This window comes from Cinclus cinclus, chromosome 3 (assembly GCF_963662255.1).
Source record: "Cinclus cinclus chromosome 3, bCinCin1.1, whole genome shotgun sequence".
NCBI lineage: Eukaryota > Metazoa > Chordata > Aves > Passeriformes > Cinclidae > Cinclus > Cinclus cinclus.
Window position 1 is genome coordinate 79,806,837 of NC_085048.1, and position 23,458 is coordinate 79,830,294.

Below are 23,458 nucleotides of genomic sequence, written 5' to 3' on the forward strand. Positions count from 1 at the left end.
AATATTCATTTTTAATGTGACATAAATTATCATCATAAGGGATATGGCAGAATGATCAGCAGCCAGAGAGAAATAATTTCTGAGATGGATAGCTAACATTTCTTGAGAACTCAGTCAATTAAGAAGTATGATTGCTTATTTGATCACATCAGCTAAATTACCGAAACCAATAGTAATGGAATAGTATGAGATGCAGATGTGATGAAAAATATTTTGAGGCATTATTTCACAGATCTAAAACCTAAACTCTTTCCAGGGGCAGTTGTTCTACAAGCAGCCTTGAGTGACAGCAGAATAGAATAAAAGAAATAGAAAAATAAGTTGCCAGTCTGGCACAAAAGTTTCTTAACTGTGGTTACTGTCTCTGTGTTTTGTTTTCAAAATACAGCAAGCCTGTTAAGCCTGTAAAACTATGTTTACTTTCATTTGTATTGTTAGAGCCAGACAGGTAGGCAAGACAACATAGACACAAGACCCAAACTCTGCATGAACCAAAAGCCATCCTAGAGCTACAGTGAGATCTTGGTTTAACTTTCCCAGAGATTTTATCTTGTAACACTGGACAAACTATTTCATTTGCCTGGCCCTCCATATCTTATCTGTTCAGAATAAACACTGTCATGCCATGCACTTTGCTGTTTAGTAGGATGAGGCTCATGCATGAGTTATGGGCATTGGTATAAATCTCTACTTGGGGGATAACCAAGAGTTTTGCCAATACAAAACAATCCAAAGAGAGAGAGAGAGAGCACATTTAAATTGGGCTGCAAAAATGTACAGCCAGGATATATTTATAAGAGTATGGAGTAGTCCAGATGAACTCTGATCAGAAGTGTTAGGTCTGCACATCTGTACTGATATTACCCCAGCTGGCTCAGAAAATGATGCCAATTTTCTGCTGTTATTTTGTTAGACCAGAAGAAGTCTTTTAGCAATAATTAGTAGTTTTGCATAGTAATCACAGAAAGTAATTTCTCCTGCTTTAGTTTGTAGGAGACTTCCCAGCATAAAATTTCTTCTAATAATGTTTCCCCATTGCTGGCAAAGCATTTTTATAATGCTTTAAGGATGTGTGATAGTGGTTTCCTCCAGGAAGACCTCCCTGCTAGTGCTGAGGAACTGATCCCAAAATCCAAGTGAGAGAGGTCAAATCCAGGAAAAAATAGAAAAGACTGATGCCAGAATTAAATTGTTCACTGATGCTTTGATCATCTACATGAGACACTGTAATGGGGAGATAAGATGGACAATAAACATACCAGGGCAGCTGGAGTAGATCAGGTCTGGCACAGGTAACGATTTAGTCACCTACTCAAAAACAGCATGGCTGCGGAAGGGATAATGGGAATTGTGAAGTACTGAAGTGATTTAAACTTACCTGGTCATCCATGATAGATAGGAAAGTGTTAAGAAATAAAAAATAAAGAAAAACAGAAAAGAAAAAGAGAGAGGGGGAAAGAGAAAAAAGAAAGAAAAACAAAAAACAGGTTAACATTATTATTATTATTATTCCAATTTAAAACATGTAATATTTACATGAAAGCCAGGCTAGTATTTTTTTGAAGGCTTTCACAGGGATCCTTAGATATTTTACACAGGTTAATATAGATATATTGCCCTTAAAAATTTCAAAGTTCCAACCAGAGTTCCAATACTTAGCATTCAAAACAGTCACCTAGTCCAGTATCAATGACCCATTCCCTCTTTTTCCAAAAATAACCCCACTGCCTTGTTCATTCCAGGCAAAACTCTGCACGGGGCTCATGCTCATTAAAAAAGAAAAACATTGACCAAATTATGTATAAAGCTGCTTAAGATTATTTTCTATAAATAGAGCATTTCTTCTTAAGCACCACTTTAGCCTCAAATTGCTGGGTTTGGAGCAGGAATTGCTTGGTGAAATTCTGTGCAGGAGATCAGACAGAACAGCACCTTTGACTATGAGATCTGTGAACTCCTAAATGAGCATAGTTAGTTTACATATCTTACGTTCCTGATGCATGTGATTTCTTTGACTATTTCATACTGCTTAGCACAAATAAAAAATTTTCCTTACATTTTCCCTAAAAATATTTATTACAGTTCTCTTGTGTAGAACCCATTCAGCATCCCAGCCAAGGAGTAGAAATAGTATGTGAATTAGTTGACCAGTTTCACATCACTGACTAAAGAGAAAAACAAGTAACTGGACAACATAAAACCAATTCCTAGGCTTCAGTTCAGTGAACAGCTTTAATGAATGTACTCAAACACTGAGGAGTTCAGAAATCAAGAACAAGTCAGAGAATGAAGAGAAGGCTGAACTCACTGGGTGCTGTGTTTGTGCTGTACATTTCTGTTGTGAGGCTGATACTGTCCTCTTTGCAGCCTCCTCACCACCATTGCTGAAGCCCTGGAGCCTCTTTATCCCTTCTGTGTTTCTGGGGCTTCTGAAACTGCTTTATGTCTTTTATGCTGTCATATTTACTTGCACCAAAAGGTAATGAAGACCAGGTTACAGTGATGTATTGCATCACCTTTTACATGTTATCTTAGTAAAGAGTCTTGTAACAGTTCCATTTCAGACCTTTATTTCAGGTTTTATAAATCCTCCTGCTTCTGATTATGTCAGGCTGAAGACAGAAGTATAAATATTAGCCCCACAGACTGATCTGCAAGGAATGGTAGACATCTATTTTAAAATAAGAGTCATCAGAAAAGGCAGTGATTTTGCATGGTCTTTTTTTTTTTTAATACTAGGTTTTAATTCACAAGAGAACACCAAAGCTCTGACTCTTAACCTTGTAATTGGAGATAAGTTGAGTAGAATTAATGGAACTACATTATTAAGAACTGGAAGGCATTGACTAAATTTTGTCAAGGGTCATGGTTTTTACACTGTCCCTTACATGAACAAGAGATTGCTTCAAGAGATTCAGAGCCAAGACACAGAATAAAGAAAAAAATACTTTACTTGATAAAGTATATGAATAGTGACTGCTCTGGGGGCTAATCAAGGCGTACTTTGAGGCTGAATTACCAAGAGGAGCAGTGGATTTCCTTATAAACAGCTACTGTTTTAAATAGTATGGGCCATTTATTTGTTGAGTGAAAATTGATATCCTTGTGTTTTGTGAATGAAATGCAGGAACTGCTGATGCTTGGAACAGTGAAGCACTGGTGCAAGCTACCTGAAGACTGGGAAATAGCTTTCATTTGTGGTTTTGAATAGTTAGCTAGGTGGTGCCTTCTTTGCCTCACTGGTCACTTATGAAGTTTCTTAGCACATCCCAGGATAAGGGTTGAGCCAGGGATTATCTGAGACCGTATGACCCCTATAGTTCCATAAGACTGGATGGCTACCTCCAGAAGAGGCACTGAGAGCTGGCCAGAGTGCTCACTGTTGTCTTTGCAAGGCTGAGACAATCAGGGAGCCAGCAGCAGGTTAGGGTGTAATGGCCCAGGGAGCAGAGAGCTCACAGGTAAAATCCTGGCTGGGTTGTGGGGTGAGAGGACTTGGTTCTTGGGTTGTCCCCTGTTTGATGCCAGTAACAGCAGGGGTACCACGGGGTCTGTCCTGGGACTCATCCTCTTTTACACCATTTTCAGTGACCTGGAGGAGGCAGCAAGAAGGCGTTTCTCTGGGTTTTGCAGATGACACCATACTGGGGAGAACCAGCTGACAGGCAGGAGGGCAGGCTGGAGGAACAGGCCAGCATGGATGCTGTTGGGCATAGATGGGAACAAAGCCGTGGTGCCTCATAAAACAGAGGATGTGATACAAAATGTACAGCTCTTTCTCAGCCTCCTCTGGCTGTCTTGTTTACAGTGCAGCTTTACTTGTTAGTTGTATTTTGTTTAATCTCTCTTTGCAAGTGATCTACTGGGTATTGACCAGTGCCAAGGGCAAGGAAGCATCACTCCACAGAACTATGCTTACTTCAGCTTTCAGTAAGTTACTGTTTCCCTTCTTGTCCCTCAGGCCCTCATAAATCTCATAAAACCCTTTTCAGATTGAAATCCTACTCTTCCCAAGCTGTAATGTGTTTTACAGCATGTATTTCTCTACAGTTATCTTGGTCTCTTGTTGACAGTCTTTAGGTATCAGTTCCTTGGCGTAAATATCTTCCTTATTCTTAAATCTATCCCACTTGGTTTTGTTCAGAGCAATGCATGGGGATAATAAGTTGGCCCACAAGTGCCTGACACTGCTTAGTTCTTTCTGTCACGCCAGTGTTTCATAATACTGAATCCTGGGAATGTCTCGAAGAAGCCAGCAGCATTTTCCCCATTTGCACATCTCCCAGAAGAGCTGCAAGCTGCCTGGATTTCTCTAATAAACTCACTCAATAGATGTCCTTCCATAAACAGTGTTCCAATAGTTTAATAGATTTATTCCAGAATATTAAAATAAACAGTTGTTCCAAATGCTAGTTTTAAGATTTGCAAAATGGAACTATGTACATGCATAAGATGAGAGCATAAATCAGCTCAGTAAAACAGTTTTGTAAATATTTATGAGCATAGGCCTCCTCATTTCAAACATTTTACTCCTTCTCTGTCCTCATCTTAAGTTTTCACTTGCTTTAGTTTATGGCTGGTAGTTTGGGCTGAGTACCTGACATTGATAAATTGCTGCTTCTTTTCCCTGGTATTGCATACACTACAGTCCTAGACCTTTAGTGACTGCAGGTGTATGATCTATAGAAAGAAACATGTTTGCATGGAGGGGCACATTCTGAATTCTGATGGACTCACACTGTGTTGTGTGAAGTTTAGCAGGCACCACATTGGTGAACCAAAGAACAGCCTGGAGTTTCCTGCTTGAGCTGCCACTCCTGGTTCAGCTGCAGGCGAGCCAGGACCCACATTTCCTCTTTGTGCTGGTATCAGAATGGGGCTGGTTATTCAGAAGGGTAAGAAAGGAAGATTAAAAAGGGTGGTAGGATGAAAGATAAAGGTGTGGAATGACAGAGATGTGAAGCAGCTGTGAAAGAACAATGGCAAAAGAACCAGAGTTGTCAGGATGCGGCAGAAATGGGACCTACAGAGACAGGTTATCATCTCATGCAAAAATCTTCGTCTCCCTGGCACCTTCTCCTGTGGCCATGATCCTTCCCCAGGCATCCTGGCCTTTTGGTGGCACAGAGGAGAGGAAATGACATTTTACTCCTTCCATTGCCGCAGTCACGGAGGAGAGCAGAAGGATGCAATCATACAGACATTTTCTTTTCAATTTTTACAAAGGTGTGCATGTTCTCATTATTTCCATTTGTGTCCATGTTAGTGCTGGAATTTCTACTACTCTTCATTAATTCACACCAAAATCTCTGCATTTTTTCCCTATTTCACTAGTATCAGATAGCACCATGTTGATATAATAACCAGAAACAAATTCTAAAAATAAACCTACTGATAATTTCCTAGTGTTTGTTTGACCAGACCGTTGAAGTTCCTGAGTGGTCAGTTTGGACTGAGACAAGTGCTATCATTTTTCTTCTCTCTTGTCTGCTGGCTTTTCAGCCTTTTTGAAATGCAGCCCACAAGGGGGCTGAGCAGGAGGTGCTTGTGGCAATTCAGGATGGACTCTTCTCATTGAGGAATTGGCTTCTGCTGTTTCATAAGAGGTTTTGGCAGATCAAAAGCTGTTGCTGCTGAGATCCTGCCAGGCATGCTTTCCATGTATTTCTGTGTGTCTTTACTGAAACTGCGTGGGATCAGTGGAATAGGGGAATTTGGGTATGAAAACATTTTTCATTATGTTTACACATCCTAATTAGAGATTTATAAGGACAGCCAGATATGCTGCCATTTAAACAATTACTTGTATTTAATTGTATTTGCATTTTCATTAGTGAAATATAACTGAGAAAGATAACTTATTAATTTGCATGCAGACTTATCAGAAGATTTCTGTACATTGTACAAATTTACATCATTTAATGTCTTAGCATGCATTTAATCATACTCATGCAGATTTTAGTGTCTTCCTGACTGCAGTGGTATCATGCATTAACAGTTACCCTGAACTCTGATGATCATAGGTTTGGCATAAACACAAAAAAATATTTTCTTCAAAAAGTAGATTTTGGAAAGCTTATTGCTGATTCTTCCTGAAGCTGTGACTCATTTTGTGTTTTTAGACACTGCTCAAGCATACTGCTGGTGTACTTGAGGAAATAAAACTCTCTTTGATCAAGTAGGATGTTTGTCTTTGGTGAGCTGTGCTTAAGGCTTTTATTCTTTCATTTGCATAGTCTGTAGTTACTGGCATTCCCCAGGGATCATTACTGGGTCCATTCTTATTCAGCTTGTTTATCAGTGGCATAGGAGGGACCCTCAGGCAGTTTGCTGATGACACCAAACTGGGGGGATGGCTGATACACCTGAAGGCTCTGCTGCCACTCAGCAGGACCTCAACAGGCTGGAGAATTGGCCAGAGAGAAACCTGGTGAGGTTTCGAGGGCAAGTGCAGGGTCGTGCACCTGGGGAGGAATAACCCCAAGTGCCTGCCCAGACTGGGGACTGACCTGCTGGAGAGCAGCTCTGCAGAGAAGGACCTGGAGTCCTGGTGGGTGACAAGCTGTCCATGAGCCAGCAGTGCCCTTATGGCCAGGAGGGCCAGTGGTGTCCTGGGTGCATCAGGAGCAGTGGGGCCAGCAGGGCAAGGGAGGTGATCCTGCCCCTCCACTCAGCCCTGGTGAGGCCACCTCTGGAATGCTGTGTCCAGTTCTGGGTTCCTCAGCACAAGAAAGACAAGGAGCTACTGGAGAGGGGCCAATGGAGGCCAGAGAGACAATGTGGGATCTGGAGCATCTCCTGTGAGGAGACACTGCAGGAGCTGGGCCTGTGAATGATCTCATGAATGCATTTAAACCTCTCAGTTTGGGGTGCCAAGAGGATGGTGCCAGACTCTCTTCAGTGGTGCCCAGGAACAGGACAAGATCACTAGCCATAAACTAAAACATGAGGAAGAACTTCTTTCCATTGAAATTGGCAGAGCACTGGAACAGGCCACCCAGGGAAGTCATGGATTCTCTGTCTGGAGACATTGAAGACCCACCTGGATGAGTTCCTTTGTTACCTGTTCTAGGTGACCCTGCCTTGACAGGAGGGTTGCACTGGGTGATCTTCAGAGGTCTCTTCTAACCCTAACTATTTTGGGATTCTGGGGTAGTTAGTCAAAAAATATATAAGGTCTTTTGTATGTAACCTAATTTCCAAATGTTTCCCTTCACCTCATGTTTCCTGATGGTCAGTTCCAGGCAAGTTACATCCATGGCTTTCTGCAGCCCCCAAGTTGCTTTTTCAAGATATCATGATCTGCACATCCAGAACATGGGGCTGGGGCACAACCCACGTATGATGAGCCAAGGGCCAGTGGAATTTAAAAATGTGCTGCAGCCCTCATGAACATTTCAAGAGCATCTTGAGAGAAATTAATGGTGAAACCACTCTCCATCTACTTCCTAGAAATATCCTCATACTAACAGATACCTTGTGTAGATGAACAACCAAATCTGAGATGTTTCCTTGAACGTGCAGAACCAGTTCTTTTTATGCAACAGGGAGCAGCATACAAACCCTCAGAAGCAGTGGTCATGATGTCACATACCTGCTTTCGTTGCAGTCCCACTCCTTCATCTTGGACAGTCCAGGACTGGGTTAAAATTATGCCTCTCCAGAGACCTGAGATTGTCAAGGACCTCTGTTAGCAACACTAAGTACAGTAAATGCTATTGTATTATCCAACAGTAGCAAATTAAATAATCCCACTCCCGTCACTTTCTAACAGGATAATGTTAAAGGCATTCCTCTGGGATGGAGAGTAATAATTTGCTAATTCCCCTCAGTATTTCATGCTTCTCAGTATTGCAGCTCATTTTCTCTGAGTACCTTATTAATATTCACAATGACTTTGTAGTCCCACCCTAATAGCTCTCCGAAGACGCAGTGACTGTGAAGGTGAGAGCTGACAGTGACACGTTTTCCTCCTTTCTCTACAGATTATATTATCCTGGTTTCCATCCACTGAGGGCTGTCCAGCTGATGAGAGTGGGCAAACTGCAGTACAGTCAAGGCATGTTTCCTCAGGCACTGGAAACCTTGAAGCAGGTCAGTATGGTGAAATAGTTTTTGTCTGTCCTCCTCTCTTGCTTCCCCCAACACTGCTGTGTGACACCCCCCCCATTCCTTTGGATACTCCTCACCACTTCTTCCATCAGTGGTGTTTCCCTAGGCTGCAGCTGGGTGTGGTGGTGGGTCACTGCTGCTTCAGCACAGCAATCCAGGCACTGACATTCTCCAGCATCAGTCACAGCTAATTACAGTTTGAGAGCTCAGAGGTGCCTGGATGAAAAATTACTATTAGATCTGAAGAGATAAAATTATCTCAGTGTTCATATGTTCCTTATTCCCATAGCAAAGTGATTCTGAGAGCACTGAAAGTACAGGAAGAGGAGGAGAGCTGCAGTTTCTGCCCTCCTTATTCCCTGTCGGATTCTGCGATTTCAGCCTGGATAACTTTGTCTTTAATGAGTGTATTTTATTGTGAGTCACACTGAAAACAGGCATGTTTCTTGATCCCTCCTATTTCTTATTGTTCATCATCTTTGATCTGGTTTTGCAGCTCTGCTTTGTTAGTTACATTTCAGCTTTAAGCCATCCCTCTTGTATCTGAGCTGACTTTCATATTCATTTCCTTGTACCTCAGGCTCTTATTTGCCCTGCTGTTATATTGCTGTTAGTATCATCTTAAATATATTAAATAATCCCTTTCCATGTGCAACATGTCCTCAGGATGTAGTCTTGCCTCCTATTTTAAGCCCTCAATCACTGCTAGGGTGCTTTGCTCCCCTTAGGAGATGTGCTGCCTCTAGTTTCCCTCTCTTTTGTTACTGATTGTCCTGTGATCAGCTTGCCCTGAAGACACCACATGCTCCATATGGTTCCCTGTCCTGGCTCTCCACTCACCTCCAGTTCCTGACACAGCTACTCGTTCCCTTTGCTGTGTGCTTCCAAAAGCCACCTGGTCCAGCTACTTGTTTGTATCTGCTGGGCAGGAGCAGACCCAGTTCTGGCACCAGTGTTGGAAAGAAGTGAAGAATTAAGCTCTACATTCCCTTTGATTAATGCCCATGCTATATGAAGCACTTTGTGGCAAAGAGTCAGGGCAACTGCTTGGGATGGAAGGGGATGGGTGTCTCCACCAGAAGTGGGGGAGAGGTGCTTCTCCACTCCTGCCCAGGTCCCCTGTAAAGATAATATCAGTCATGATTCTCTAAGTATTAGTATTTTGTACTTACCTTTTCTTCAGTTCATGTATCTCTTTGGTTTTAATGTCTGATTAATGATGCAATCTGAATAACCAATAATTTTCATATGCTGAAGTAATAAGTTATTATTTAATATGATGTCACTCTTGCTAAGTCTTGGTATAACTTAATATACCAATATATACTATTGGTATATGTGTATATATATATATATATATAACTATATATATATATAACCATATATACCAATATATACTTGATATGTTTAACTTAAATTATAGCAAATTCTGAGCACAATAAAGCAGGCAGAAGAGTAATCAATTCTATTTTTATGCATTATTCAGAAGTATGTCATATATCTGTCATGTGCCAGGTAATCCCTCTGCTCTTTCCCCCAAAATATTTATCATTTCCAAAGATTCAGACTTTCCCTTTTAGCAGTGGAATGAGACTCCAGACAGAGGAGCTTCTGTTTTCATTGACACTGCTACAATTATATCAACAGGCATTGTTCTAATTGCATTTCTAATGTGATACTACATTAGATTAAACTGGAGCAAATTCCCCTAGAGACAAATGCTGCTGGTCAGTGAAGGTGGACATTACAATGGAGATTTATATGTTTTTGGTGAAGAAGCTGCCCATTGCAAGTGAGATTGCTACTCTGTGATCCTTTGGAAACTGAGCAATGCCTAGTACAGAAACCTTTTCTAGTCTGTGACACCTCCCCCCTCCCCCCACTTTCTCTGCAAAGGAACATCAAGGTGCTGCTTGCCCTTCTGTGTCATACTTCAGTGAGCCTCTAATGGAGGCTCCAAGCCATTGGTGCTCCACAAGGACACAGTAAGTGCTTTACAACTGAGGTGTAGAATCCTGTCATGGCTTTGCCTATTCCCTATTTGGCCTCGCCTTTTTCACCCAAGTGTGGGACAAGGAGAGACTGAACTCCCACTCCCTGGGAGCACAGCTGAGAGGAGGAAAAGGTTCTGGTCATCCTGTTTCTCCAGGCAACTTCTTCAGATGAGCTCTGCAACTGATTCACTTCCTTGCTGTCTACACCAGAACAAATTAGAGGAAGATATAATTCCTGGTTTGTTGTGACTAAAGGATGTGATTCCTAATATTACTCAGATAATGTCCTAGATTTATATGAGAACACAATTTGCCCCTTTGTGATTAGATGTGTCAACAGAGCATACCACATGCTCAGAGCAGAAACTCAATTACTTTCTCTGCTTCATTACTCTTCTTAATGCACTCTGACACTGAATAGCAGCACCCTGTTGGAACCGTCGTCAGACTAATTTCACTGTGGCATTAAGAAGGATATGGAAGGTGCAGAGAAATCGGGACCTGAGCAGAATTCACCTCACATATAAATCCTGTTTAATCAGGCGCAGCCTCAGAGCTGCTGGGGATTGACAGCCTCTCTGCAGCAGATACACGGTCTGTTAAGACCAGTAGATCTTCACACTTGGCTCTGCAGCCCAGCCCACACTGCTGCTCTCTGTGCCACAAAAAAATGAATCATTATCATAACCACCTTGCTCTTAGGGCCCTATGGGTTTAGCTCTCTGCTCTGCACCCCCAAAGAAGGCTTAAATAATGTGGAGGGCTATATGTTGCCCACTAGAAAGAAATCACCCCCCCTAAACTTATATTAGGCCCTGCAGAATCTTATTTGCTAGATTTTTAAATAGAAGTTTTACAGAGAGGCAATACTCCTCTGGAATAAAAACTGAAGGTAGTCCTTGGTTTATTTTACACCCCACGTATTATTTTTAAATTTATATTCATATAATAGAGGACATATTGAATTATAGATCTAGAAAGCTTTTGTCAGCAAAAGACAGGAACTGGAGCCCAGTCTGGAAAACAGTTTGAAGAGCTTGGCATGGCATGGTCACAGGAGTACTTTTGTCCCCCATGAGCTGATGGGTATGGCTGTCTTGTCTCATGAATGTCTACAACAGCTACTGTACAACTTCCCTTCTTATAGGAATCCCTGTTGTAGAGGCAGAAAGCACAGGAATTGGGGTAAATTCCTTCCCAAGTCTCACAGCAACACTGAATAAATCCCTTCTCTAGGTGTTTGCTTCAAACACTGAATTGTTTGCTAGCTGTTGTTGATAGTATTCCTGTGCCTGCTTTAATAACTTGTCCCCTTCAATCAAGACGGATGGAAAACCACAGATACTCCCTCTGAAATACTAGCCTACGTTTCCTGCCACTCTGGCATTTGCTGCCTGCTTGCCCCATGACAGATCTGTGCCACCCTGTACTGCCCAAACTTCCCCACAACCATGGCCATCCTGTCTCATCCCAAACCAGGCACAAACACCTGTGCTGCTCCTCATTTACATTCATGGAGCAGCAGCCCTGCTTCCTAGCTAATGGGGGTTTTATTCTTCTGGGAGACAGGGTACGGCTGATGACACCGTGGCCTGTGTTGTAGCTTTTCATAATTAGATTTTCTCTTTTATCTGTGAGGGAGAGCAGAGCACATGAATCTGCTCAGCCTCAGCTCTGCTGGTGAGCTGTGGGATTGAGGAGAGCAAGGGAGTGGGCAGCGAGCCCACCTGCTCCTGCTTCTTTCCAGCAAAACTGTTCCTTGCACTGGAGCTGAAATTATCCCCAGTTTTGCACTGACCTTTACTGAAACAGCTAGATAACCTAATACCAGTTGCATTTAGGGATTATGCAAGTCATTGTTGTTCTCAACTTGTTCTGATTCCTACAGCAGCGTGTGAGATTGTGCATTACATAAGAATTATTTCCTCCAAGGAAACAAAAGGATAAAGACTGAGTGCTTTTGTCTGTCACACTTAGGAAAGAAAAGGAGTGGAAAGAAAATGGAGCTGGGAGAAAGGCAGCAATGGTAGCAATAACTCAAGATTAAGTTTGATATTAAGGATTATTGTTTTTTAATGGAGGCATATGTATACAGACATCTCTGGCTGTGTATCTCAGGGTGCCAAGGTCCAAGTCCATCACTATGAGCCTGACCTCTATCCTGTAGTGAGGCTGAAGATCCAGGTCAGCTGCCCCAGGAGCTGTCACTCAGATGTATCCAGATGCACAGCTCTTAGCATACATCATTCACAATTTATCCATCATCTTTCTGGGATGGGGCATGCAAGCAATGTGCACCAATGTGTCAGGATCCAGGGCCAGCTCACCTGGCCACTTTGCTCTAGGGTGATCCTATCCCCTCCTAGTTAGCCTGGGTGCAGCTGCATGTTACAAAAATTTAGTATTTCTGATTTTGTGTCACATTTCTTTGCCACTTCTAAAAACGATGAAAGTAACATTCTTTTCAACTGAGGATATTTTATCATTTAGTAGTAGGGCACTGTGGTAGCTTAAAACATATTTGATTCTTTAGAGCTCCTTTCTCACTATGATTGTTTTGACTGATATTTCAGCTTGTTCTTCCAATCTTGTGCTGCCTCCTGCTTTTAAGTATTAGTGAATTTGAAGCAAAAATAAACTGTGCTGGAATTTCCATATGCTTGCCAGTGTCTGTAATTTGGAAGTAGGCTTTCATTCATTCCACAAAAATATATATTTACTTTTATCAAACCAATTTAAATGAGGCCCCTTCTTCAACATTTCTTTCAAAAACGTACTTTTTCTGTAATTCAAAGCCACTTTAAGTGAATTTTGTCAGCTGGCTGGACAAGGAACCCTTTGAAACACAGGCTGCATTTATTTTTTTGCAATTCTTCAACTTAGGATGATAAAAAATCTGTGATCTTTTCTCCTGCCAGTACATTACTAGCTCCCTTATTCTATCTTCAGAAGTGCTGAATCAGCTTCCATCTAGGACTTCGCTCCTTGCAGGAGGAATTTAATAGAAGGAAGAAGCAGAAATGCCATATGAGAAGTGATGATCTAAACACGAGCTGGGCAAAGAGCATTGCAGACATATCTGTGGCAGGAAATCAACAACGCTACAGGCAATATCAGCAAGCGTAAATTAGCCCAGCAGTAAAAGATGACAAACACAGAGAGAAAATAATCCCTGGGAAAAGCAGCAGAGACCTATTCCCCTGCATGTCTTTTGACAGTGAAACTATTAATGCACTTGTTTGTTTGATGCTATGTATAGTTGCTCCTGATAGAGTTAATGTACTTTATTCCATGGGTTAAGCATTAATCCATTTCTATTTTTACAGGACTTTCAGGCTCCTAACATCATGAACATCACAGTCATCTTTTAAATAATGTATCAAAATCTTGGTTGTTGTAGTTGACCAATCTTGAAACGGCCCTCATGTCTCAGTGCGAAAGTATCTCTCTCTGCTGTTCCAAACATCCAGTTGGGCAAGTCTTTGTGGGGTTTAACACCTAAGAGCAATGTGTCAATGCCTCCTCCTCTGTCAGGGACAATTCACCATGAACTTTGGGATGCTTCACTCCTATTTCAGCCGTGCCATGCATCCAAACCCCCGGGTGCCAGCTACTTGAGGAGCATTACTTACATCCCACCCTGCTCCAGGGTCCAGCCCCTTTGCATGGTCTGCAGAATGACTAACATGTCCCTTTCTGTTCTTTCCTAAAGGCCTATAATATTATGAAGGTGACCCATGGGACAGATCACAGCCTGATGAAAGTCTTGATGGAGATAAAGGAAGAGTGTGAGGCCATGATGAGATTGCAGTAAAAATAATCTCTAGTCTGGGAAAAAAATATTCAAGGACAAGAAAATGTTTTTTATTTCATTGTGAAGCTTCTCAATGGTTTTAGTGTCTTTTCTTTAGGTCCTATTTGCTTTGCAAAAAAGGTTTCATATTAGTTTTGCTGTATGGTCTGAACTGAGTTGGTGTTTGGCAGAATTACTGTAATTTTCAGAGGATTTTTTTTTTTGTCATCAATCATCAGTCTTATTGACAATAATTAAAAACACCTAATTATTTGATTGTAAGTATTGGGAAATGTGTACAGAGTCTTCATCAGTTACAAAGTGATCTAATTCCATTGATAGCAGCAGTCAATTTTTTATATCAGTTTATGCCAGCAATTAGGACTCTCTTGTCAGACACATTAAGAGAATATACTTTTTTCCCTTTCCCTTGCCCTTTGGTATGGTTTCCAGAAGCCTGATCTGGTGCTCTTTGACATCAAATAAGTTTCCCAATGTTTTAAATGAGATTTTCTTCCCTCCCAATACATCTTCAGTGCTTTTGTCCCTCTTCTTCTTCCATTACATACCTTACAATATTGAACAGTAAAATGGATTAAATAAAAAATTTTATCAAAACTGGAAATTGCTTAGTCTGCTTTTTCTCCTTTGCAGCTTCAAGAGTTTCTGACTTGAGAACAGTTTTAAAGACAGATAATTGGACCTGTGATCTCAGTGGTATGGCTTCTAGACCTTTCTGAGTTTGTGGGGTTTGAATGTCACATCCCCAAATAGAGAAGCCCAGAGATCCACAGATGTGTCATCCCTGGGGAAGACAAGGATGTCTTGGAATGCACAGGCATGCTATTTCCCCATGCTCATCAGCAAGAGAATTGTTCTTGCCAGAGCTGTTGACTTCCACTTTTAACACAGAAACAAATATTAACAAAAGCCAATATTTATGAGGGACATTGAAAATTAAATAATTTAAGGCCTTGGAAAGTATCACTTCAGGTGTGTCACTCCTCTAACAATTTATTGCTGCTACTCCAGCCATGACTGTTCTTCATTAATCCATCGTTGTTGTAAAAGTCAGGCTTTTCTCACACCAGTAACCTGACACCATTAATTATTACAAGATGAGAACACATTTTAAAAGAAAATGAACACTCTGGGGGTAATTTACAGCCATGGCACACGAATGCCAGTGCTGAGGAAGATATCTCCTTTCAAGACGTTTGAATTTGTTCCAGCGTTTGGAGCGGTCACTTGCCCGGCAGTAATGTGCAAGCAATAACCTCTGAAATGCAGAGCATTTCTGGAGTATGTAACGAGGCTTGCTGCCAGAGGCCAGGTCGTATCAGCCACCCAAGAAGTGCAGTAATCCTCACAGAAACTCACTGCTTGGTTGGGTCTTCCTGCTATTATAAAAAGGAAATTGTCTGGGGGAAAAGGTCAGACCTTTGCATTTATTGAGGGTTCTGTCAAAGTACTGATGGACAACCAGTATTCAAAACCTGTTTTCTGGTTTTAAATGGGCTCATGCATATTAGCATTTATGTGATTTTTGTGTCAAAAATGATGCTTATGTTATCTCACGATTGCATATCTGGTACTAAGATTTGCAAATGGAGGGGACTTCAGAATGTAAGGTCTGGTGATGCATTAGTTTGTGCAGCATATCCTGGGAGACAGCCCAGAAGCTCTCATGCATGCAGACACATCTGCAGGTTTGAACTGCAGCACTGTTTACTGGGGATTCTTCTACAAGGACCCCTCAAAGAGTCCAAGGTAGGACTTGGACTGGAGCTGGGGGAAAGGCAGAGCCACCTGCTGTCATATAAGAACAGCCACTTTACAGCAAGCTGAAGCACCTACCTGTGCTGGCGCCTTCTATCCAGCAGTAGTCTTCTCTAAGAAGACACTGGGAGAAAAGGTACAAAGAAAACAATTCAGTGACAGCCTGACGGGAAGCAGACAAGGAGCATGGAGTGTCGCAGCAGCAGCTGTGCTGCCATGAGTGCAAAGCTGTTGGAAATCCATCTCCACGCAATGCTCAGTCCAAGAAACTGAATCAGCACCAGGATGGTGTGTGGCTCAGGGTCCTGGGTACATTGCCACCTTGCCTGCTCTGCCTGGCCTTCTCTGAGTTGGTCTGAGGAGGACCCATGCTTCATATTCATTACTTTTGATACAAAACTTCTTTCAACTTGGTCAAGGCAAGAGCCACTTAAGCAAGCCGTTAACAAGCCATTTTCTGCTTGTTTTCAGTCATTTACTGAGCAATTTCCCTTGGAGATTCCTGTGCACTAACACCACCAGCAGGTCTGACAGTGCTGCAGGAGAGGTTGTTGTGGGCAGATTTTTTCTCCTGGTGGTCCTGCTCCAGTCTATTTTCTGCAGAGAATGCTGGTCTGTGATTGTGGAGGGATTTACCTGAACGCATCGCTTGAGTGTGGCAGCCAGCAAGGGTGCCAGGGAGGAGGCAACATTAGATAAGCACTCATTTCAAATCAAGCAATGTTATCTTTGCACAGACATCATGTTTCAGTTTTCATGAATAATATCTATCACATTTTTCAGGTGCTGGTATTAGTAAGATAACGATGCTAAAGTCAGAAGGAGGCAGACTGCAGCACTCTCTCTAATGCTGTCAGGTTTACTGCTTGCTTCCCACAGGTTGGAGGCTTTTTTGGTGCCTTTTGGAAAGCAACGGTTACTTGAGTTCACCTCAAGTTTTAGGATTGTATTTTGAGTTACCTGTGTTTTGTCACTCTCCCTTAAATTAGTTCAGGGCAAACAATGTTAGATTGCACTCCGAGGGAGCAGAATTGCTCTATGTGTTTGGAAGAAAAGCAGCAGCAGAACCCAGAGGAAAAACCCATGGGGAATTATACAGTTTTGCTAAGAATAACTGATTAGAGTTGAACAGGACATTTGTCTTAAACAAAAAACTGCTCCCAAAACTCTGTTATTTCTTTAAGCATGGCATAATTCTCTGTATCCATGCACCTCAAGGGTGCTGAACTGATGTTGGAAGTAAAAACTCTCAGAAACCTTGGCAAACAGAATATTACACATTGCATAGTAGAGGGAGGTAGTAGAAAGTAAAAGAAAAGCAGTAAGGGAAAATGCAGCAAACCAGGTGTTTTAGAGCTTTGACCTCTTGGAGTCAGACTGTGTGTGAAGTCTATCATGCATGGGTTTGTGCCAAGAAAGCTCGCCCACTACTCAGACTTTTTTCTGCTTCTCATTGTAACCTTCTCTTATAGCTAGGTTTTTAAGTGAGCTTTTCTTAGACCTGTTATTTTTTTACAGAGCATGTTTATTGAATACAGAGGCTATTTCCCCACACAGTATATTTCAAGTAGTCCCTGGCCACTGCAAAGCTCTTAATGAACAGAGTTTCATTTTTCACAGAGGTTGTGCCAATTGTGAGGATTTTTTCCTGAATGAGAATTAAACCTCCCATAAGACAAGAAGAAGGAGGAAGGTCTTACAATTTTATGGACATGGAGCTCTGGCATGGCTTCTCTGCTGCACCAGAAATTTTGTCTGACCTTGGGCAAATCAGACAGGGTTGGACATTCCCACTTGAGTTTCCTTACTGCTGATCCTTGGAAAATAATAAGAGAGAGGAAAGGGAAAGGGAAAACTGGCTATGACACTTTCAATAACTCTGCCTCACATGAACATGTCCAGATTGGTGTCAGAGCTGTAGCAATATGGCAGTGTCTGTGTTACAGCCCTGCCATCACTGGCTGTGGGTGGCACAGGTGGGAATGGCATCATTGTAGTTGTCATAACTGCAGGTATTACTCTGTGAGAGTTCCTCCACAACCAAGTGCCAAACATGGACAGAGAGCTGTGAGCTGCCCCTGTCTATGCTGTACCTCCTCCAAACAGAGCTTTGTTTCCTCCCATGGAGCTTCAACAGCATCTAAAGAACTGTCAGAAAATCCAAAGCAAGTGCTTTTCTTCATTTCAGACCAAAGCCATGCTAGAGTTCCTCTTTTCCTATTCTCTTTTATTCTTATTCAGATGACTATTTCCTCTTTCCTTTCAATGTACATTTTCCCAAACAAAACTCCTTTCCTTTATTATAAATTTAATTAGCCTGAAAATACATTTGTTATAGCTCTTTTATAAAATGTGCCCCACAAGAACATCCAAATGTGAATTTTCCCTGCCCTAAGCAAAAGGAGTGCACCTTACCTGGAAGTCTGTGGTCTGCAATTCTTGCCATTTAGCAGAGTGATTTCTGTTTATGCCCACAACAGTGATGTGTAAGCCAGGCCTATGTGATCCCTATTAGTATTTCCTGGGGAAAGCTCAATGTTTTTGTTTGCTCTGCACTTCTGATCAACATGGACAAATCAATTTTAGCTCTATCATTTTTTAGACTTTTTGTAGGTTTTAATAAGAACCTTAGAGATTCCCTCCCCCCCCATAAAAGAATAACTCAGGCTTAGTAATTAGGCTTCATACAGTCACTGCTCACACCGAGGAACCTAACAGGTTCTTTATAGTTCCCAGGAGACCAATTAACCTTCTTTTAAACATATCTCTATATAGCCACTGAGACAGGCACATACAGAAGTGCATACACACAGCAAGCTTTTCAGCAGTCTCAGATGCTCCAGCTCCTTGTTAACCCAATTCTGATGGGGCTTATGGCAGGAGGGCAGGGCTGAAACACCCTGCCCAAATTAATTTTAACTCTAAAGATGACTAAATGAGGACAGACCACAATATCTTCTAATTTCCTTGGCCCCAGGACAGGAGGAAGAGAATAATCATGCAGCATCTTCTGTGCCTTAAATTCTGCTCCACCTCTTGGGGTGGGGCAGGCACCACTCGCTGGTCCCCTTACAGGCACCTGAAGGCACCAGCTAAGGAGCCTGCTCTCCCATCTCTTTTAGTTAAGGGCTGGTCTAGTAGGGCGAACAAGACAAGGAAAGAGCAGTGATTTCTTCCTCTGCCCCTCCAATTCAGCAGCTCCGATTCCCAGTCCCAGAGGCTCCAAATTGGAAGGTGGCAAATTTACATACGTCTTGAAGGAGAACTGCACAGGTGATCCCTCTTGACAATTCCACTTGACTTTCAGAGCAGGAGCCAGGAGACAGTAATAGAGAAGGGTGTCTGATGAGAAAATTAGCAGAGCACCACTCTTCCCCTCCCCCAGGCCCTCTGCTCTGCGCTGAGCAGTTCTTACTTATTTACTATTAATGAAGATCCTTCTAATGAAGTATTTCTTGTGCTGTCTTCCTGTTCCCATCTCTCCTTGTGGTGCTGAGAATCCCGTGATAACAGAGGTGGAGAAGAGGTCTGGCCTGATTCTTCTTGTTCTGTCTCTTGGGGACACCCAGGTGATGTGTTATGAAGCCGTGGAGCTGCCATCCCTCCCACCAGCAGCAGTACACTGCAGGAGCCCACAGGGAGGGATGGAAAGGCTGTTACAGTCTGGATGGAATTTCAGGCATCACACTGCCATGGGGAGGAATTGCTCTCCATGCCTATATGGCAGCTGTACAGCTGAGGGACAGCTGGTAGTCTGGGAACTGGAGTAGCAAAGATCACAGAAGATCAGAATAAGCTGAGCTGGAAGAGACCCTCAAGGATCATTGAGTACAATTCCTGACTCTGCATAGCACCATCCCCAAGAGTCACACCATGTGCGTGAGTGTATCACTGCTGGGGGTTTACCTCTGCTCTTCCCATTCCCCGTTGTTGTACTTCAGTCTCTTTGTCAAAGTCATGTCAAGCTCTGCGGAGAGTCTTCAGTAAGGTACTGGTAATGTCTGGATTTCTCTCTCTTCTCTCTAATGTCATTAATGTTGTGTACCCAGCTTGTGCCATGTATGAGACTGTGATCAGAATGCAGTTACTGGGGAGTGATGTTCCCCATCATGCTAACAGAAATTATGATTGAGGAAAATTCTTATCATGACTAGGGAATGTTAATTTCTGAACATCTGTGGCTGAATACACCAGTAAATAACTGTATTTTTAAAGGTCAGGCTAATGAGGATATACAAAGACTACTTATCATTACCAAATGTTTTCTGTGGGGACCGTTATATAATTTGTGAAAAATAAACAAAAATCTGATTTTGTGTTTTCTGCAAAGACCAGAGGAATGCTGATCCCAAGTCTGGGAAGGGGCAGCCTGCCAGCAACCAGGCAAGGATGATGCTTTATTTTCAGCTGGCAAATGGGAAAATCAGTAAAAATCCTTCAGATGGGCATTGTCCAAATTCATGTCATTGGGGCCCCAAAACAGTTTATGTAATCCATGTAACGCAACTGATACACCCAGGCCACAAAACTGTTTTACCATTAAAATACAAAGCTTTGGCAAGGCATGTCCTTCCAAGATAGTGGAGAAGCTCCTCAGCAGACCAACATTTCTTCTGCTGTGAAAGAGCCCTTTGAAATCTGCTGCTAAGTGACAGAAAATGATGGTTATTGGATGGTAGGAGTGAAGGGCTTTTCGTGCTTGTGAATTGGGAAAAGACTGGTTTCCTTGGTTGGTCTGCAGAGCTGCAGAGTCAACACAGGTTTGGAACTCTGCAGCCCTGCAGACTTGCTCAGATTGAGCCCATGGCCCAGGCAGGCTTCAACCTTGGTGTCTTTCCTCTTGTCCGAGGCCTGGCAGGCAGGCACCGAGCTGGGCAGGTGTCCCAGCTCAAACCAGAGCCAAGAGAGGAGCTGAGGGAGGCAAAGGCAAGGATTATATTCCTGCCTGATGTGATGCCTTAAGTAACACCATTCCTCTGCAGGCGGAGCAATGTAACCATGTGGCAAAGCCAACTTGAGAGCTTACTGCGCTCCTCTGTGCAGGACAAAGGAGCCTTGGGGTGTTGTGTGGGGCCATCCACCTTGCACTGCAGTGTGAGCACTTGGTGAGCCTCAGGGAACTTCCATTTTCCCTGCTCCTCACTGCAGAGAAACCAGCACCTTCCTCACTGCCCACTTTGTGTCCTGTTCCGTCACTGATGCCGCCTCTCGTCAGGGGCCATTGCTCTTGAAGGTGTGGAGGTTTTACCCTTGTAAAGGTATCAAGTGTCCAACTCCTGTTGCAGGGGGAGGAGGGAGGGAACAGAGAGCAAAAAGCTCTCTAGAAAGTACCAACCACAACATAATCATTTCTGAAGGGGCATGGAAATGTTAGCTTTTGGCAAATACCAGAGAACAACAGTAAAGCAGGACAAGTCTTCAGCTCCTGCATTGGCTTTGGATCACAGCAGCTGTTCCATGCCTGCTGCTCTCCAGTACCAGCTGAGCTGGGGCTGTTTTGGCACTGCCCTGTCAGGGGAGTTTACAAGGGTTTGGGCTTAGCTTCCACCACCAGTTTGTGGAGCAGGGCTTTGCCACCTCGGGGCAACCATGGAGGGGGTTTGTAAAAGGCAGCCAAGGAAAGACAGTCTCGTTATGATTAGGCTGGAATGCCCTCCGCAACTGCCCTCTGCAACTCCCATGAAAAAGCTTGAGCAGTTTACCAGGTCAGAATGGTGGAACCCTGAGGTGCCTCAGGCCAGCAGACAGTCCCAAGCAGAGGAAGCCAGGTTTGGGACTGTGTCCCTGTGTCAGTCTTCACTCAGCCCTGCCGTACACTTCAGGCACTGTATGAATTTTCTCACAGCAAGTGGCCCAGCTCCTGGCCAGACAGCACGGTCCTGCAGCCAAGAAGAACTTCCAGGATGTGGCCCTGTGTAGGCTTCTTTGGTGAAATGGGTTTACATCTTTCCCACCTAAAACACAGGTTTAACTGCAAGTCACCTCACTGTGCACTTAAAAAATAAAAATATTTAAAAAATTTAAAAACAATGAAGTCCTATTCCATCTTGCCTAGGAAAGAATTTCTAGGGTCCTAGAATTTAAGGCTCAAAGGTTTACAATCCCAACAAGATAAGGCAGAATAACAGCCTCCACACTTTATGGTGTAAGCTTATGGAAAGGTCAAAATGACTTAGCATGAGGGTCAGTTTTACTCAAAGCCCCTGTTTGAGGAGGAGAAATAGCATCCTAAATCTTCATAGCTGGCTTCAACATAACTATTACATTATAGGGGTTTGGACTGTTTGGTTTTGTCTCCTAGCCTCAGCGGGTTTTCTGCTTCCAATGAGACAACAAAATGAATCCCAAAATGAAATGGTGACTCTGAGCAGGCCTCTGGCCAGCTGGTGCCATTACATGTCCTGTGCCTTTGTAGGGAGAAGTGAGGAGCTATCATTGCTCTGGGATGTGTCATGGGTCTGTGCACAGGCAGCATCACTGTCCTGGTGTCTGTGCGATGTATAGTGGTGAAAATGGACAGTTCAGAAGAGCCTTAAAAGCATCTTAATAAGAAACTGCAGATAGCTTTGCAGCAACCTCCTAGAAGGCCTGCATGCCTTGACTGATAACTACACTGATCTATCACAAAGAACTGGGGATCCTCAATCCTGAGCCATTGTGTGTCTAAATATGTGGAAAACTTGGGAAAGCAAGCTGTTAGCAATGACATAAACGTAAGAAAGGAATTGTTCGGAGGAGCAATAAACAAATATTTCATAAAATGAGTCACGGGTATCTAGGTGATTTTACTGGGTGGAGGTATCAGCCCCAGAACAATTTTTTCACCATAGAAGTACTTCAGTGCCCTGATACTCTCACACAAACTGCAACCCCATCACAGATTTCAGGGACAAAGCTCTCTTGCTAGGCTACAGGTTTATTTAGTGTGCACACTGTTTGTTACTGACCTGCTCTGCAGACACCTCATGCCACCACAATGTTGAATGTCAAGCAAACTGGAATGGGTAGTCCTATTATTTTGGCCTTGACAGCAGAAAGAAGGGCTCAATGGTTGTAAAGTCTGCAATGCCCCAGCTTAGGGGCTGTCCAGAGGCTTTTCTGTGGATTTCACAGCATCTTAATGGCTTTACAAATAACCTTCAGAAATGTGTTTTGAGCCTCTGGAAACTCAGGGCAGGCATGAGCCTGAGCTATGCCAGCCCCCAGGGCTGCATGGGTCACCTGCCACAGGGCCAGGAGCCAGCTGTCATCCTGCTCATTATTCCAGTAATTGCCATGCCTTCCGTTGTCCTCAGAAATTAGGAGAAAATGCTGCTTACGGTGTCTTGCTTGGCTCCCTCGATGCCCCTTGCTGGGTACTGTGAGGTTTCCATCAAATATGGTTTAGCAGCAGGCAGCTTGCTCTAAAATAAAACCAGGCAGCTGCCCTGACTCTCCGTAGTTGTGTCCCTGGGCATGCAGCTAAAGCACAGTCAGGGAGTGAGCAGAGCCCCTCTGCACGGATGGGCGCTGAAAGGCAGAGTGAGTGGGAACCCTGCTGCTCCTTTGGTGCCACCAGGAGTTCATTTCAATCAAGCTCCAAGGGGCAGTTAGCTGGGCTGGGTGCCACAGAGCATCCAAGGGTGCTGGACTGGAGGAGTCTGCGAAGCACAGCCCAGCAAGCAGGGTGGCTTTGTGCTCCTCTTCCTTCTGTATTGTTACTACAATGAGCAATTCACCTCTTGACAAAATAAATATAGGAAAATGTCAGGCTTTTCTCCTACCTCCCTGGTTTTCTGTT

The 23,458-nt window shown here is 43.1% G+C and overlaps 1 protein-coding gene across 1 annotated transcript in view; it reads left to right on the top strand.

Moving 5' to 3' along the window:
• SMYD3 (SET and MYND domain containing 3) overlaps positions 1-13,920 on the top strand; it is a 388,177-nt gene extending 374,257 nt beyond the window's left edge. The window contains 2 exon segments of the mRNA XM_062489198.1: positions 7,986-8,094; positions 13,819-13,920. Of these exon segments, the coding sequence (XP_062345182.1) occupies positions 7,986-8,094; positions 13,819-13,920 (211 nt within the window).
• The last annotated feature ends 9,538 nt before the right edge of the window (positions 13,921-23,458 follow it).